Raw genomic sequence first — 19510 nt, forward strand, 5'->3', positions numbered from 1 at the left:
CGTGATCATTAAAGAACCGTGTTATCATAATCCACGTCTTGCCTAGCAACCTTAGCCTCATCCGCATAATTCTCCCTTGGTTTCGCTCTACATTCTCTTGCGAAATGCCCAAGCTTTTGACAATTGTAACACTTCTTGGTACTTTTGTTGATCGACTTGTAGTTGTCTTGACCACCACCTTTGGAACTGCCCTCACATTTCCTTGAATTTTGTGACTCTTTTCCATCAAAATTCTGGAAATTTTTCTTTTCTCTAGAAGGCCATTTCCCTTTCGATTTCTTATTCTTCTCGTTTAAACGGGCTTGCAAAGCAACTTCCACTTTGGCTTTATCGTTTCCTCTTTCGTCCATTCTTTGTTCATGAGCTTCCAATGAACTTTGAAGTTCATCTTTTGTCATCGTCTTGAGATCCTTCGATTCCTCAAGCGCCACCACAATATTATCGAATCTTGGTGTTAAAGAACGCAATACCTTTGACAGAAAATTCTGTTCGGAAACGGCTTCACCACACGACTTCATTTGATTCCCCAAGCGTGTCACACGCGTCACGTAATCGTTAACCGTTTCCTTGTCTTCCATTTGAAGTAACTCAAACTGCCGCTTATGAGTTTGTAACCTCACCACCTTCTCCTTATCCGCACAAGCATAAGCTTTCTCAAGAATACCCCAAGATGTCTTCGTCGAGTCGCAATCGCCAACTTTTTTGAAGTTGTCACTATCGACGCAAAAATGAATCAAGAAAAGGGCCTTGTAGTCTTTCTTCTTATCTTCCTTGAATTTCGCTTGTTGAGCTGTTGTAGCCTCTTTACCAAGAGGAGTAATGCCGTCGGTAATCATATCAAGAACATCTTGATATCCAAACAAAACTTTCATTTGTTTGTGCCATTTGTCATAATTCTTCGAATCAAGAATCAGAAGGTTGGTAGGGATTGTGTCATTGGAAACGGACATGTTTGCAGCGGGAATTGGATCTGAACTAGGCTCTTGATGCCAAATGTTGGAACACAATCAAGAGTGGAGGGTGAATCAATGGTGAAAAATCGATAATTGAAAATTGTGGTGTTTGAGAAGATGATGGAGAAAAGAGAGAGAATATAGAAGAGAGTAATTTTCTGTTTTTCACTATGGTATCAAAATGACATTAGTTTTTAAAACTATACACACAAAGGTATTTATATGGGGTACAATGTGGAACCAATTAATTTGGCCCAAAACAACATTTGAATTATATTTCACTTTCAATAAATACAACGGTGATCGAATTGATGTTGATTCAATATAAAATATATATTTGTTTTTTATTATTTTTTTTTATCAAACTGATATTATTTAAGTCAATATCTCAATCATAAAAATAAAGTCATCCAATAATATCTACGTCTAAGAGACGACTTATGTAATTGTTAAAATTTTAAATATTTTTTAAAACTAATAGATGATATACCGTAATCTATATTAAAAAATTTCAACATCTAGCTATGGGCTAGAAAGATAGTGTACAAAATACAAATAACGGACATAATCGTAAAGCTTATATAAATTAACGTCCTTAAACTCCTATTAAAACAAATGAGAGTACAGCACTATCCCTTCTAAGGACAAACACACCAATTTTGATCCAGCCATTTACCTTCTAAACTTGAGTGTATTGGATAGGTCAACATAACAAGTGATGCAGAACGTAGAGGGAGGTTGAGAGGAAGAATCTTGTCAAACTAATACAGCCCAAACAAAACAAACTATAGAATTGTAATTTATTATTTGGCTATTTATCTATGTTCTATTCGCTGTCTTAGATAACGGTTACACCCAATGGGATGTAAAAAGCGTGTAGATCGCTAATACATGTTTGTCTATTCTATATAGCTCCTAAAAAGAAAGGCCAAGTAAGGACGGTCTTAAGGCATGATAGAATTCAAACAAACACAAAGATTCCGGTCTATTCAACGAGTTTCATTGTGGCCTCGACCAATGAAAAGAAAATAAAATAAAATAGAACTAGGGAATGCATACTCTAATAGTATAAAATATACGCATAAAATTATGTAATTAAATATAAGTGATTGCCTGTGTGAACAAAAAAATTCAATTATATGTATATATTATTGCTTAAAGATATATATGTTGTAGCACACTATGTACTCTATATTTAATTATATGTAAAATTACTTACTTTCACATTATCTTCTCACAACATTAAAAAAATTAATTTAAAAATATTTTTGAAATGATAACATTAAATATAAATTAATTAATATTTGTTTATATTTAAATCTAATAAATAAAAGTATATTTTTAATTAATTGAGTCATAGAAGTTAGAAGTATAATCTAATAGATCTATTACTAGATCCTTTAACACAATGACTAATTAGTCTATGAGAAAAATAATATCCATCGATAAAATATTAGTTTAGTGGTTATAATCAAAATTTTGATTTGATTATTTTTTATTACCTTATACAATTCTTATGTACATCGTCTCTGTATCTTTTTATTTTTTTAATTATTAAATCTGATTGCATTATTTTTACTTTAACATAAAAGAAAAACTTATTGTTTCTATAAAAAAAATAGTCCAATAAACCATTAAAGAGGGGAATACTGCGGAACACGTTTGGCTCATTTGTTTTCCACTTCTCTTGGCCTTTTAATTAAGGATAACACAAGTCAAACATAATTTTAACAAAGTTCTTTAATGATAAAGAAAATTAAATGGGTAAATTATCATTTTGGATCTTAAAATTGTAAGTGACTCTTGCAATTTTAGATTTTAAATTAATTTACAAAATATTAAATTGTTCTTTTAAATTGTTTAATGTCACTCAGATTAATTTTTGAATTTTTTAATTTATAGGCAAAAAAACTTCATATAATAGTCGATAGATTGAACTTTTTGAATGAGTTTAAACAATTTGAAAAAACAACTTGATATTTCGTAAATTCAAAGTCATATAATTGACTGACACTTATAATTTAAAAACTTAAAATAATAATTTACTCAAAATTTAATAGAAGGAGTTTTCAAAATAAGAAGTTAAAATAAACTTTATTAATAATAATATCATCTATGTTTTATTTTTTATTTTTTACATAAAATAAATATTTTATTAATAAAAAAAACTAAATACCATGATAAGATCTCCTACCTATAATTCAACCATATTTTTTTTTTATTTAGATTAAGATTTCACAATTTTTATATTTGTTCGGATATATATTATGTTTACAACTTTAAACTCAAATCAATTAGGTGATATCTGATTTGCCAAAATTAACCATAAATTTAATAGTCTTTTGATTTTGATAAGTGAAGATTATACAAATAACAACAATCGTTACTTTTTTTACGTTAAGAATATTGTATCAACAAACAAAATTAATAGCACCACATTAATATGATGAAGAATGATGTTGTGATTTTTTATATAGTATTAAGCGGTGCTATTAGAGCATATTTTCGAAGAAAACATAAATGATAAATTGTCAATTTATTAAAAATTAATCAAAGAATCATCTTTATATTATATTTAGTGGAGAGGATGAAAAAAAATTAATTTTAAAAAACGGACAGATAGTCACAAGAATCATTAACTTTGATCATTAACTTTTAAATTAATTTTAATATATTCCCTCGGTAATGCTAGCTGGTGTAGTTTACTATAGCACAACTTTATAATGCTTGTTGTTTCTATATATATATATATATGCAACAACACTAGAATATGTACTAATTCATTGAGTTTGTATTTGAAGGATCAACAGTACTTCTCTTCACATAACATTCAAAATAAAGAAAAACTTCACTTAACAAAATTGCATGGTGTGATTTGTGTGTAGGTTACAAGAAGCAACCTTTAAAGAAACTGTTGTTTTATTTAATTTGTAGATTCTATAAACAGCTACCAAATTATGTGTTCAGAGAGGTTTTGGAAGTGAATAAAGAATTTTCAGCCCCTTCACAAATAGAAACCTCAACATCTTCTAAGTGATTAATTTTTGTATCATCATTAACTTTATTTGGAGTTTTGAAGAGGTTATTACATGTCTTCTGCTGCTGCTCAAACATTTTTTTCAGCTCTCTGCCTTGTTCCTCAATTCGCAATTGTAATGTTCTTTGAATCTGGATCAAGAAAGTAAGTTAAATAATAATATGAAGTTTGGAAAAGTTGTTATTAGAATCTAACTATAATAAATCATCCATTAATGTTAACTTACAATTTCCTCAATAATATACAAATTTGCAAGATAAAATGATATAATGTACCTCTAGTTGTTCATGAAGACGCCTTTGTGCATCTAATTGCAATTGAAGGGCCTCCTTTATTTGAAAGCCACTGCAAATCAATATGAAATTAACCTAGCAACATAGTGGAACTACTACGATTATAAAAATATAATAGTAGTTTAGGTAAAAAAAATAACATTACGTTTTAACACCAATATGATCCATATCTTCTGTACGGACTCTTTTGTCAGATTTTCCTGAAATGGGACACTTTTTTGGTTTAGTATAGGGAGTTAATCTAATAATATGAAAGAAAATAACAATATTTGGGACAATAATTATGAATAATTGAAGTTAAACTACTAGTCAATCAAACCATAAAGACATAATTTAACTGTAGATCTGTAACAAACATTGTGCTATAGAATACAACTGAGGGATATATTTGTTATTGAGTAGTTCAAACTTCTACACATTAGTGATGCTTTGAAGTTCTATTAGGATAGTAGTAAATTTATCACTCACACTTGAATTTCAATAATCTTTCACAAATACGAGTCACCTACTACATTAGTAGACAAAATATATTATACTAGTATTCACTCACGTTACTCCCAACAAATCGAACCAGACTTTGATACCACTTATTGGAGACTGGGAGTGTACTGAAAGCAACAACAAACTAATGATTTCAAACCAATAAGAGAATAGAACACTTAAACCACGTCTCCTTTCAACTTCAAGATTTTAAATATATAGATCACATCTCTTATATATTTTTCATTCGACTCATCCTTCATTAACATGAGACTAAATATTCATACTTAAATTTCAACTTGTGGATACAAATGAGCCAATTTTGCACTCCAAAATTTCTATATTTGAAGCCTATTTAACCACATATATTACTAGCTATGAACAATTTGTATTAGTCCATTTAAGTCTCATCAGTTAATGAATGAAAAAGCAGAGGGAAAAAGAGAAACCTATATCCTATCCATAAACAAACACTAACAGAAAAACATGCTTATTATTTATGACATGAATACAAGTAAGTTCATACATTAAAAATATATATATACTCAAATGAAAAAGAAAAATAATTATGGTCAATTATGCTACACTACAATTATGCTAACAAAAAAAAAAAAAGAAAAATTACCTTGAGTTGACTCTGGCATGAACTTTGCAATTCTATATTTTTGCAAATGACTTTTTACATGGTATATGGTCAAACCATCAGAGTCCATCATCTTTAATACAGCTTTGGGTGTTGCCTCTATAATCAAGTAGCCAACAGAGGATTATCAGATGTTAAACAATTTTTTTTCCTAGTTGACAAATTTTGAAAGCTACTTACTTTCTGCACCCCCAAGGAGATTCACACACTTAACAAACTTCTCATGAAGATCCTTTGTCCATCTAATTCTTGTTTTACTTGAGACTACGTTCTCATTAGAAGAAGGGTTTCCAAGAGAAGTTGATAAACTTTCTGATGAAATTGTTTGAGACAATTTCTCATGATGAGAAGAGAAGTTCAATTGCTCAACAGATAAATCATAAGATCCACAAGCATCCTACAAACAGATGAAATAATAAGACAATGATTAATCATGGAGACAAGACGTAATCTATATATATGACAGAGATATTGATATTCTCTGGTCCCTCCATCACCTCCAGCAAACTTCAATCATTGGATTAGTTCAACGATCAAGTGCTGTTGGAGAGGTCAAAGGGACCGTAGAAGATTCATTTTGCAGAATACAATCTTTATATATGGCATATGTCTTGATCCTCTCCGGTCCCTCCATGACCTTCAACAGCATCTTGATCGTTAAATTAAATCACGATCGAATACTGCTGGAGAGGTAGAAGAGGCCTCAAAAGATTCATTTTGCAAAATTGAATCTATATATATGACATAGATCATGATCCATTCTGGTCCCTCCATCACCACCAGCAGCACCTCGATGGTTAGATTAATTCAACGGTCAAGAGCAGATGAAAAGGTCGAAGTGATACACAAGATTTATTTTGCAAAAGCAATTGCCAAACATAATCTATCTATGTGACACAAGTCGCAATTCTCTCCGGTCCCTCCATCACTCTGGCAGCACTCTCGGTCGTTGTGCTGCTGGAGAGGTAGATGAGACCGGAGAAGATTCATTTTTACAAAACCACTTACCATATAGCTTTGATTTCCTTTGTTACAAAATGATGAGCTACTGCCAACTGAGGCAAGACCACCAAGGAACAACTTTTGTTGTTCAATTGGAATGAACTTGCTCCCAGGAAAATTCTCACATGAAAATTTATTGGATTTTTCTTGGAATCTAAGGCATTGATTACCATTTAATTGAGACTTCACCAATGCTTGCAAAGTGTTTGACAATTCAAAGTTGGGATCATGTTGGTTTGATGAATCCAAGAAATGATTGTTTTCTCTTAGTGATTGATACAAAGGGAAATCGAAATCATTAATCTTATATAATTGAGAACTCAAAGATTGATTATCAAATTCTGCAAATCCCATATAGTTTTCTGTTGCATAAAAAGCTGAAGTTGGTGACTCAAAACGGCTCATAATAGTGCTTGTGTTGGATGACTTTGATTCTTCTTCTCCAACTATGGATAGTTTTTGTTGTTGACTACATGTTCCTAGATTCCAAACCTGACTCATATCAAAATATTCACACAATTATGGACAAAGATGATGAATTGTACTAATAGATGTTTGGAAAATAATTTATAAGGTAGCATAGAGAACTCTTTGGAAGTTCATGCTTGTTTAGGAGCACCAAATGGAAGAAGAGGAAAGATGATTGGAATGGTGATAATAATAATGCTATTTCTTTTATAATAAAATTATAGTTACAAAGTATCCATCATGGTTTAATTAATCTATGTCGAGAAATATTGACACACAAGATCAAGGTCAATTTTATCCTCTTAATTAAATTTTTGCTATATACAAGAGTCTAAAATTGAATAATGTGATTACTTATTTAACGTGTCTGAATCTCATATTACTCGAATAATAATAATGTTATTATAAAAATTATCTCTCATAATCTCATAGGGCTTAAGGAATAAGAATTGAATTTAATTGTCTAAATGGTAACATGCAAGGTACAATAATGAAATTGACATTAACAAAGTACAGGTACATAGAAACAAACAAAAAGTTTTGTCTATTGTTGTCATTATGTGAATTTGAACCAAGTGAAAAGGAATATGGAGAGAAAGAAAGGAAAACTTTAGATCCATTTTGTTTTAGAATATATTTTTTATTTTACTTCTTATTTTTATTTAAACTATAAAAACATGAACATCATCCTATTTTCTCTTTATTTTTCTTATTTAAAAAAAAACATAAAAAAAATTGAAAATTGTAAATGAAAACAAAATAATTTATTTCAAAGGGAAGCTAGCCTATAACAACTAGACTTGAAAGTGACACCAATTAAATAGGTTAAAAGAAGTCCTAGAGAGCACAACTAAAAGCTATGGTTTTTGTATTTTACAGCAATTAAGGCTGGGTCACAATCAAGAGAGGTTAAAAAGAATTTCCAGACTGTTACTTACTAAATATAGGTTATGTTAATTTCTCCATTGAAATTGTTAGAGATTTATAATTTTAATTTTTTTTTATAAGTTTACACTATTCAAAACAAGTTGGAGTACTAAATATAAATTTAAACTCAAATGACAAATTCATTACTACGTTTGTGGTGTCGATTGTTTAGTTTCTTTTACTAAATTCAATTTTTTATTAATAATTTTAAATTTTTTTATTATTTTAAATTGGGTAACATTGTTAATAAACAAATATTAGTAATTAATTGAATTATATTACTTTATAAGATCAAATTTAGGATCTAACATTATTGATTTAGACTCAAAATAATGAATTTCAACCAAATACGTTTACATTTAGTTAATGAAACTTAAAAAAAATTGTTGATGATAATACAACTGCACTAAAACCACAAACATTAGATATGTATTATTTATTTATTCTCATAAAAGGCTTACTTTAACCGCCCACATAATACAATTATATAGAGACAATCGAATCTTTCTCAAAAAAGCAAAATACATTATAGATTAAAAATTCCTCTTCCATTGCTCGGCACTGACCGTCAATATGGGGCGTCAGAAATTACTAGAAATTTGCATACAATTTTTTATTTTAAAAGCAAAATGCAACTTTAACTACAGAATTCTCATAATTCCGGGTCTTTTTTTTTAATACCCTCTTTTTGAAAAAAAAACACCAAAATACCTCAATTTGAAAAATATATACCAAAATGCTCATTTTTTTAAAAATCAAGTAGGAAGTCGCCATTTGAAACTCGGGCTTCCTTAAGGAAGTCGCCATTCCAAATGGCGACTTATAAATAAAGAAAAAAAAAATGGGGCATTTTGGTATATTTTTTTCAAATGAGGGTATTTTAGTGTTTTATTTTTAAAAAAAGGGTATTGAAACAAAAAAACCCACAATTCCATATAAAGAAATGATCGTGCGATGTTAGTTCAAGTTAGATATCATACATCCATATTCAATAGGACCGTAACTATAATACTTAGATTGTGTATGGATTTTTTTTATTATTTCATTTAAATAAAAAAATTATATATCTATTTCTCAAAAGAAATTATCGGTTTTTCTTTTATTTTGTAAATAAAATTATAAACACCATAAATAAATTTACACACATATAAAATAAAGATTATATGAGTTTATCCGACAAAATCACGACATATTTCAAATAATTGTATTCATATTGCATACAAGTGGATATATGACTTATATTCTTTTATCGAAATTTTTATAATAATATAAAAAGTTAAAAGTATGTACATCTTATTAAAACATGTGTATCCTATATTAGTGAGACATCTTATTAAAATATGTGTATTCTATATAAGTTTAATGAGACGCATGTATATTTTAACCAATCAAACATAATATATTATAAAATATTTTATTTGAATTGAAATATAAGTAGTTAAAAAGTTTATGTATTTGATTAAAAATTAAGTCGTCAATTTTTTAATTATTCTTTTCATCTATATTTTATTATAGAATAATAATGTAGTATATATTAAAGAGTGTTTTGCTAGATAAGAATTATATCCCGAATGAGAGGATCCAACATAGCATGGAGTAAACAACTGCTAAACTATGAATCAGGGGGCATCGAGTCCAAGCTTGGTGGAAAATCAGTTTAAAAAGTGGTAGTGGAGCAAAATGCTCTAATATGCAATTGAGAAGTACACTATGAAAAAAAAAATTATATGCAGGTGAATCTAATATGCACCGGATCTTTAAATTAATAATTAAATGAATTTTATTTAAAATATATTATTTTTTTATCATTTATATAATTATAATAATTAATTATTATTTATAAAAAAAATATAAGTAAAATACTTTTTTTTATTATTCATAATAGTAAATATTGAATATTTTTATGATAAATATAAAAAATTGGTTTAATGCTTATAAACAACAAAATGATGTCTTTTTCTTATAAAATAATATTTTTTTAAATATAAAATTAACAAATACCTATTTGATTCATAAAAATAATATGAATTTATAAAGATAAATAGTTTTTATACCTTATGTGAATTTACTTCTAGAAACAATCACAGTTTTTGTATGAATTAGATTTTTTTTTTGAAAGTATAGTGTGTTTTTTTTTTAAGTCAAAGAAATGAAAAAAAAATTCTCTATTTTATTTTGTTGGTAGAGTAAAAAACTGTGATGTCTTAAATTTGTATTTAAAATATAATATTCAATCTAACAATATCGGTATTTGTTAGTTGAACTAAGTTTTACAAATAAAAAAAAAATTAATTTTAAAAGAGATAATAAGACGTCTAACTAATAATATATTTTAGTTAGGATTTAAGAAAGAAAAAAGACTTTTTAACAAATATAAAATGAAGTTTGAAGATGAGATTCATTTATTTTTCGATCCAATGCTTAGAGAAATCAGGCCTACCACATTGCCTTCTACGGGCTTACCGCGTGACAGGTAGTGGGGTTTTGTACCGTGCACCCCACCATTTTACCTCCCACCCTCTCAAATTTTTTTAAAGACAATTTTGCCTTTGTTTAATTTATATAAAATTATGGAAAAATTTACCATTCCAGTTTCCCACCCCCCACTTTCGAAAATTATAAAAAATTTCTTAACTTTCGAAAATTTCAAACTTTCGAAATAATACCAAATAAGTATTTTGATTTATTCAAAAATTTTGTGAAATTGGAAACTTTCGAAATGTAATTATGCAGAAAAAATTACTAATTTCAAAACTTTGAAAAAATACCAAACTTTCGAAATGAAATATTCGAAATTTTGGATGAATATGAAATTTTCGAAGTGTATTTTTCCAGAAAGTTTCGAAAGTTTGGATGAATTTGAAACTTCCGAAGCACATATACTTCGAAAATTTCAAACCTTCGAAGTAATTCCTTTCCGAAAATTTCAGAAGTTTTCGAAACTTTCGAAACTTTTAATTTTTTTTTTAAATTACTTAACTTCCAAAATTAGATATCAAATTTATTACCATTAATTTATTACTATAAATGTATTACTATAAATGTATTACTATAAATGAATTATTATTTGTTACTATTAATTTATCACTATAAATTTATTATTATTTATTACTATTAATTTATTACTAATAAAAAAATTTACATTTCGAACCTTTCCCATCAATCAAAACTTTCGAAACTGACTTGTTTCGAAAATATGAAACTTTCGAAATTGTTGCATTTCGAATATTTGCAAATGTTCGAATATTGTGTTTCGAATATTTCAAATTCAACAAAAGTTTCGAAGGTTTTTATGAATTCTGGAAAAAAACCTGTTTCGAAGATTTAGAATTCATCAAAACTCTCGAAATTTTGTATGAATTCTGGAAAATTGTGTTTCGAATATTTCAAATTTATCCAAATTTTCGAAATCCTCTGAAAATTAAAGTGTCGAAACTTTCATGTTTAACCAAAGTTTCGAAAATGTCAATAAATCTTACTTTTTAATATTTCGAATGTTTAAAATTGTCGATTTATATGGTATACTTCGTAACTTTCGAAGGGGGGTGTGTGGAATGGAGTGATAAATTTTTATTATATTGTTTTATCCAATTATAAAAAAGGGTAATATAGTCTTTTCCATTGAAATGGAGGGGTGAGAGGAAAAGGTGGGGGGTGCACGGTACAAAACTCTAGGCAGTGAATGGGAGATTTATGGATTTGGGCCGAAGTATAAATAAAGTTAATTGAAGGTGTTCATCCATCCTTACGTTTTGCTCACAGATGTTAAAAATTAGTGGAATCACATTTTTATTTTTGATAGTGTTAAATCATTCCACTTTTCACTCTTAGATGATGAATTATGGTAATTTAGCGAGAAATTGAAGGGCGTCTAGAGCATCCACCTTAATGTAATTATTATATGCAATCTCTCCTTTCAAGTTTTAAGTTTTCCGGACGATTTTTTTAAAAAAATTATTTTAAATTTTTGAAAAATTTGTAGATTTTAACTTATTAGAGACAAGTCGTGTAACGAAAATAACCATTATTTTTTTTTTTTAAAAAAAAGTATTTTTCAATTTTCAGAAATTTAGGGTTTCAAAATAAAATTTTATATTAAAAATTTTTTTAAAAAAAATTAAAGTAAAATTTATGTATCGAAAAACTTAAAAAAAAATTACGAAAAACACAAATTTAAGGCTCATTTATATATCAAAAAATTGAAATGATATTGTGAATAGAGATAATTTTTTTAATATTTATATAAATATAAAAAACTCACTTTATTACATTTGTGGAGATAGGAGTATAATTTGAAAGATACCTGTTAAAATTTTCTAACATATAATAGAATAAAGTTAATAGAAGGTTGTACGTTTTGCTCACATATGCTAAAAATGAGTGGAATCACATTTCTGGTAGTGTAAATCAGTCCACTTTTCACTCTTAGATGCAGAATTATTATATGCACTCTCTCTCTACCTTATTATAAATACACAAAATTAACATGTAAGTTAAAATGTAGTTTTAATCTTTATTTTACTTAAATCTGAAATTTTTGTCTCTATTTTTTTATTTTTTATTTATAATTTTAGTTCTTTCAGTTTTCAACTTTTTGATATTTGATCTTTTTCTAAATTTTAATTTTAATTCGGTGATGTAGAATTTAATATTAAATTAAGTAATACGGTGAATATTATTTTACTTAAAAATATCTGAAAATTAAAATATCTTTTTTTTTAAAATTACATTTTTTGTTTTTAAAAATGTATGAAAATAAAATAAAATAAAATAAGTTTTTCAAAAAATTTGAAAAGAAATAAAAAAAAATCATTTCTTTTCTTTTTTTTAAATATAGATTCTTATTTTTTGTATATAAGAAATTTTCTTATGTATCAGAATTTTTGTGACTTTGCATATTTTTTTTTAAATTTTAAAACAATACATGTAATTTTTAAAGATTGATTTTTTTTTATTTTTAGAAAATTTTTAAACAAAAAAAAAGTCATTTTAATAAAATCTGATTTTTTTATTTAATAATATTTTAATGCAAAATATGAAGAAAAAAATTAAAATTATTTATTCATTAAAATTATTAAACTGATATTATTTAATTTAAAACTAAATTTAAATTCTACATCATTATAATTTTCGATATCACCGTGTACCATCATCAAATAGACATTCAAATTAAAAAAGAGGATCACATCTCATTTTAACTTAATATGCATTAAAAAAAGTAGTTGTATTATTAAATTTGTCAAAATTGTTTTTGCTTATAAAAATATTATAAAAAATATTTGTCGTTTTTTCATAATTACTCCTACAATTATTAATAATTTTATTGATTTGTACGATTGTTAGTAGGGGATTTGTACGGTATATTTGCAAATGAATATGTTTCGATACTATTTAATTAATTGATTAATAATTAAATAACATGACTTTAATAAATCAATGTGATTATATTATAGATTAAACACTATCAAAATTTTAAATTTTATACTTTTAAATTTGTTATGATTTTTAATTATGAAAATAATTTATATAATAATTAAAACCTAAAATAAATAAACAAATATATCAATATTATTAATGTTTAATATACAACGTACATATAAATGTTGATATACACGCCCAATTGCGACTTATGCGCGAGCACACAAATTGCATTATATGCTGACGCAAATTGCACGATCACTCTTGTAAAAACAGAATGTGCAAAAACAGAAAATGATATCACAACTTGATTATATTGAACGTGTTGGGTTTTGTTTTTATTATCCAACATAAGCATATGAACAAATCAACCGTGAGCTCCAAAATGTTGAGGCCTCCAATTATTATAACCACTTTAGCAACTTCATCAATATATATGTTTAAACGATGATATCAAAAGATCTAATAGCTTAGTTGCATGATCGATGGAAACGGAGGCCTTTTAAGTCTTAACTAAAGCATGCTGGATATATATGTTTATGTATTAAATAGTTGTCTACTTCATTATTGCTTGAAAAAATAAAGTTATTAGCCTTAGTTGAAAGAAAAAAGCAAGCATTACGTATATGTAAATATTGCAGCTGACTAATTCATTAACAATGTAATTTAAGGATTATATTTCTACCCCATTTATTTTCTTACAAATTACCATTTGACACATCTTTTCGTCTTTATGTTTTTCTTCATGTCACATTATCACATATATCGAATTACTCTATCTATTTCTATATATCTCAAGGTGTAAATGATGATAAGTTTTGTTGTTTGTGGAAACATGATTATATTTGATATTTTTTATAGAAAAAAATTATCTTCTTTTTATGTGAAATATCTTATACGTTCTTCATGTCACATTATCACATATATCGAATTACTCTATCTATTTCTATATATCTCAAGGTGTAAATGATGATAAGTTTTGTTGTTTGTGGAAACATGATTATATTTGATATATTTTATAGAAAAAAATTATCTTCTTTTTATGTGAAATATCTTATACGATAATTTTTTTTTCATAACTCTATATACTAAATTGTATTACAAAAATATATCATATCTCTACATTAAATAATAAATTCTAAATATATACTAAACATTAATATAAATTATACTGTATCATAATAATATTTTATTCTAAATCTCAAATATATTTAAGAATAAATATAAATAAAATCTTCAAAATATATTTAGACATATTATTTTAAACAATAAAATAAATAAATTCATAGATGTACGTAAATAATTTTTCTAAACTTTTTGATCTTAAAACTACGTAAAAAAAAATGTATTTGTTTTTAGGAGACCTAAAGCTTTACCAAGTTGGGTTTTAGGCCGACCCAATTCAACCATTAAGTAAATACAATATTAAAGTATTATTGCAAATTAACATATTTGTATAAAAACATTTTAGTAAATTAGTTGAGGAGGGTCTCCGCCCCATGCCCAACCTATCTTTAGGGAGGCTTTCTCTCTTGTCCTTGTTTTGGAGGAAAAAAATTTATCACCGATGAGACTCAAATGGAACATTCTCTATAAGGATCCTCGGGCAAATGAATATCCCTAATAATTCAAACATTTTTCATTTAGAAAAACATAATAATAAACAAATACGCCAATATGACTTATGTTTGATCTCTTCGATCTCAATGAAAAATATAGTAAAATAAGTATATGTTTGGTATTACGGTGAATCAATGAGTTTGTCACCATCATAGTGAGTCGTTGTGATTTTTAAAAACATTAAATTATAATTTTTATAAAATTACGGTAATTTATAGTAAATTATGATGACTCATACTATTATTTTTAAAAAATTATCTTGTATCCCACGTTTATACTCATACCTCCTTATTTTAAGCAAACTACCTATTCTACAATTTTTTTTAAATAACAATAATTTGGATTTTGAAAAACTTAAAAACAGTTTTTCATAATACAAATGTATTTTATAAAATTTAAATTTTTTTTGTATCACAAAACTTTTTTTAAGTTTTTTAAAATAGATTAATGTTCCAAAAAAGTTAATAAAGTATTCCGGAACAAAAATGTGCTTTAGAAAATTTGAACTTTATGTTCCATAAATGTGCTCCAAAAAACTTTTTAAAAAGTTCGAGAACACAATTGTATTTTTAAAAATTCAAATTTTGTGTTTCATAATTTTCTTCTTTAGATTTTTATGTTCCAGAAAACTTTTAAAAAAACCTATGATCCAATTGTATTTTCAAAATTTTGAAATTTGTATTTTGGAAAACTTTTTTTAAATTTTCCAAAATATAAATGTGTTCTAGAAAACTGAAATAAGTTTTTAGAAAATTCAAAATTTGTATTTTGAAAAACATTTTTTAAAATTTACTGAATACATTTGTCTTCCAAAAAAGTTTTTGAAACACATTTGTGTTGAAAAATATCAAGTTTGAGTTTTTTTTTTTAAATAGTAAAATTGAATATTTATTAAAACGTAGGAGATTTTTTTCTCTCATATATAGCCCCTTTTGAAAAAATATATCCAAAATATTCACTTTCTAATTAATATGTCAAGATGTCTTACTTTTTGGACCATAAGGAGATTGTATGACAAAGACGCAACCAGAGGAATTATGTTTTTTTTTCCTCCTTCATGATGTGATTTCCTAAAGGAAGGAAAAATTACTTCCTTCACATGGTGCATCTCCAAGATGCAATCTTCTAAAAGAGGAAAAAATACATCTTCTACATAGTTGCATTCAAGCCCCGCAATCTTTTAAAGGTCCAAAAAAATAAGTCATTTTAGCATATTAGTTTTAAAGTGAGGCATATTTTTTTTTTTAAAAGGGGATATATGGGAAAAAAAAATATCCAAATGTCGGGGTGGGTATATAAATAAGGGTCATGGGGTAAAATGTTCTACTATTTTTATGATGGACAAAACATATATGCATTTTGCTTAAGTGTTTTTCATATAATTCTTAATTAACAGTGATTTTATCAAATTTATAGTTTTTTGCAAATTTGTTATAATCATAAAAGATACTAGTATATTTTAAATTAATAAAAATTATATTAAAAGTGACTTCAACCTACTATTCTATGTCGTCGTCACTCCCAAATAACAACATAGGTTCTCTTCTTCTTTTTCTCTTAATAGAGAGGAGTGATTTAAGATCATTTTTTGATTTAGAATTGCTCCTTCAAATTATTTTTCCATTAGTTTATCTAAATAATTGACCTCCACACAAATTTAGTTTCTTTTGAATTTTTTTTGTTGTGATTTTATCATCTGAGTGCGTCGCTTTTAGGTTTTTCCATCTTGGTGCAATGTTTTTTGCTTTTTCTATCTTAATGCAATGTTTGTTTAGTTTAAAATTGATAATTTAAATGTGATTTATTATAAATTTGACATCATCGACGTTATATATCTAGTGACATTGGTATTCCAAAACTTAAGTTTTATCATATTTATAGTCATGTTTTACTATTGCAAAGTTTATTTAAAGATTTATCTTTTTTTTTATTTTTAGATAATTTAAATTTATATTGCATTGATATATTCTATTATTTAAATCAATTAACATCTTCTCTTTTAATAAAAAGAATCATATTAATAATTTCATTTTTCAAAATTCAGTGGTCTACCGTCTTAATATCTTATGTCATTCAATACGACACACGTTCTTCTCCAATTTAATGCAAATATATTTAAAGGTCGTCTTTCTTAAAATATATATATATATATATATATATATATATATATATATATATATATATATATCTTCTGAGAGAAAAAAACAACTCATCTTAACAATAAAATAACATTAATGAAACTGCAGTTAATGAAACATTATACCCATATCAATTATTACATCTTTCTCATATACTATATATTGATAATTTTAAGCTGGCAGTGATCATTTGATTTTAGAAATAATTATGTGATGAATTGTTCTGTTTTATTTTTTAAAATATGTATTTATTTTACTTTAGTCATTGATAAAAGACTCTTATGAACTATTGTGATGGAGAAAGATGAAATGTTAATTAATGAAAATAAATTTTTAAAAATAATATATATATATATATAATTTCATATTTTTATTGTTTATACGTAGAAATATAGATAAACATTCGCTTAAAAAATCTCTCACCTTCTCAACGGGATTTAATATTCGTGAAGAAAACACCAACTACGTTATTATCACTCTAGTCTTTCATTCCTTTTCTACGACCATTAAATCAATTTTATTTAATTAAAAAAGGAAAAATGTATTTGAGCAAAATAGTTATAAAATTGTCTATACTATACATAAAGAGAATATCAAGTTTTTGTGTGACTTGATTCTTTTAATTTTATCATTCATCTAAACTACTTTATCTATTATTGTATTTTTTATTTAATTAAATAACTGATTTTTTTAAAATCTATATCTATATATAAAAATATGTCAGGTTTTGGTATAACATTTATTTTCTTTCAATTATACCGTTCTAGATATACATTAATATTTTTAATTTTGTTTTAGAATATATGATAGATTATATTCCCAAATTTAAATTTGAGATAAGAAGGTTGATCTAATAATATCGAGACTAACACATTAATCTACATGCTAGTATATATAAAAGAGACAAAAAAAAAAATCCTTAAAAAATGATTTATGATGATAAGAAACAGGGGAAGTAATATAGCTCTTGGGTTTGAATTTCATGCGATTCTTAAGCCTTAATCTCCGTTCTCGAGCTGCTTAATGAGGACTAATTACTAACAGCATAATAATAAGAACAGCAAATTGAGTAATCGTTGCAAAAATTTAAAAGAAGCAAGCGGGTCTTATCCCCAGCATATTATCCACAAAAAAGATAAAGATGAAACAATGCCAAATGCCAATGTATTTTTGACTATTTTTTAATCAAAAAAAGTGTATGGTACTCCTTTAAATAAACCAAAAGACAAAGGACAAATTAGTAATTCAACATATTTGTCATACCATATAAACTACCATGAACCAAAAAAACTACACTCACTCTCACACACTGATTCTATTTCTATCTGCTCCTTAAAACACACAAAAAATGTTCACTCCATCTAATCTCAAATCCTTATACCCTCTTCAAATTTTCTCACCAAAATCATCAACATCATCATCTTCAAATTTAACTTCAATGAAACTCAAGAGAATCATCCACACCCTCTTAGTTTCACACATGTGTAGAATCATTCGTGCACTTTCAAAAGTCAAAGATTTTATTGTTGAGATTCTTAAAGACAACAACAACAACTCAATCATCAACTTCACTTATTACCCATCTCACAACAAAAAACGTAACAACATAAGAAAAAAGATCATTTTGGGTTCTTTTAGGCTTCATTATAATTGGTGTTCTTCAAAATCTTCTCATGTTTTGCCTGTTCCTGAAGGATTGTTTGAACAAAAAGGTGAGGATTGTCCTGAATCACATCTTGCAGGGTACCTACAATGGCTTGAAGAGAAGAAGAAAGTTGAAGAGGGTACAAAGGAGAAAGAGATTAACGAGAATATTGATATGTTAGCTGAAATGTTCATTGCCAATTGTCATGAGAAGTTCAAGTTGGAAAAACAAGAATCTGATAGAAGGTTTCAAGAAATGTTGGCTAGAAGCATGTAAAAAAAGAGTTGCAAGTTTTATTTTATTTTATTTTATTTTTTGCTATGTTTTCTTTATTAACTTCACTACTTGATCACTTTTGTACCTTATGCTTAGAGGGTGTATTGGACTAATATTGGGCTGGATTTTAGTTATATGGTCGTATTTGCCTTTTTCTTTCTTATTCAAATTAACACTTTTCAAAAGATTTAGTGGGGTTTGATGAATTGTGTACTTGGTGTGATGGCATGGGGAATTGTGCAATTCTTCATATTTGCAAGCTTATTTTGATGAAAAGTGCAGTTTCATATTTAGTAGATATTATACAATTCTTCAATCTCATTATACAAAAACCATATGCTTACTAGTTCTTTTTATGAGAAGGAATGGAACTCGATATTATGGTATTTGCAACACTCGCATACATTATACATTAATTATCTATAATCAGTTATTAATTAAACATAATAATTTTAATTTATCTATATCATAGTTTTAAATTGCAGTTATAGTATTGCATATTTTAAATTCTTCATGATGCACAGCTGGAGTTTTGACTATGTCGATTACATTTTACCGCAATAAACAATGATTACAACTAGAATTATGACTGATATCATTATATCGGATT

General features: G+C 26.5%; 3 protein-coding genes across 3 annotated transcripts; 1 reads left to right on the plus strand and 2 right to left on the minus strand.

Moving 5' to 3' along the window:
• Positions 1 to 8: 8 nt before the first annotated feature.
• Positions 9 to 950, minus strand: LOC140919845 (uncharacterized). Its single transcript, XM_073366516.1, has one exon. The coding sequence runs from the start codon at positions 948 to 950 to the stop codon at positions 9 to 11; it is 942 nt and encodes a 313-aa protein (XP_073222617.1).
• Positions 951 to 3724: 2774 nt separating this feature from the next.
• Positions 3725 to 7080, minus strand: LOC101504038 (uncharacterized). Its single transcript, XM_004493515.4, has 6 exons — positions 6415 to 7080; positions 5587 to 5803; positions 5389 to 5505; positions 4429 to 4483; positions 4266 to 4335; positions 3725 to 4121 (listed from the first exon to the last, which is right to left on the minus strand). The coding sequence occupies exons 1-6, from the start codon at positions 6907 to 6909 to the stop codon at positions 3909 to 3911; spliced, it is 1167 nt and encodes a 388-aa protein (XP_004493572.1). The 5' UTR covers positions 6910 to 7080; the 3' UTR covers positions 3725 to 3908.
• Positions 7081 to 18264: 11184 nt separating this feature from the next.
• LOC101504576 (uncharacterized) lies at positions 18265 to 19034 on the plus strand. The gene has a single exon (XM_004493517.4). The coding sequence runs from the start codon at positions 18328 to 18330 to the stop codon at positions 18898 to 18900; it is 573 nt and encodes a 190-aa protein (XP_004493574.1). The 5' UTR covers positions 18265 to 18327; the 3' UTR covers positions 18901 to 19034.
• Positions 19035 to 19510: the final 476 nt, after the last annotated feature.

This window comes from Cicer arietinum, chromosome 3, assembly GCF_000331145.2.
Source record: "Cicer arietinum cultivar CDC Frontier isolate Library 1 chromosome 3, Cicar.CDCFrontier_v2.0, whole genome shotgun sequence".
NCBI classification, from domain to species: Eukaryota; Viridiplantae; Streptophyta; class Magnoliopsida; order Fabales; family Fabaceae; genus Cicer; species Cicer arietinum.

What these genes read in the sequence shown, in the direction of transcription:
- LOC140919845 (XM_073366516.1), bottom strand. Translation starts at nt 950, where the DNA reads ATGTCCGTTTCCAATGACACAATCCCTACCAACCTTCTGATTCTTGAT.
- LOC101504576 (XM_004493517.4), top strand. Translation starts at nt 18,328, where the DNA reads ATGTTCACTCCATCTAATCTCAAATCCTTATACCCTCTTCAAATTTTC.
- LOC101504038 (XM_004493515.4), bottom strand. Translation starts at nt 6,909, where the DNA reads ATGAGTCAGGTTTGGAATCTAGGAACATGTAGTCAACAACAAAAACTA. An exon ending in AAGGAAATCAAAGCTATATG is followed by an intron (nt 5,804 to 6,414) that starts GTAAGTGGTTTT and finishes ATCTGTTTGTAG; the next exon opens with GATGCTTGTGGATCTTATGA. An exon ending in CATGCCAGAGTCAACTCAAG is followed by an intron (nt 4,484 to 5,388) that starts GTAATTTTTCTT and finishes GTCCCATTTCAG; the next exon opens with GAAAATCTGACAAAAGAGTC.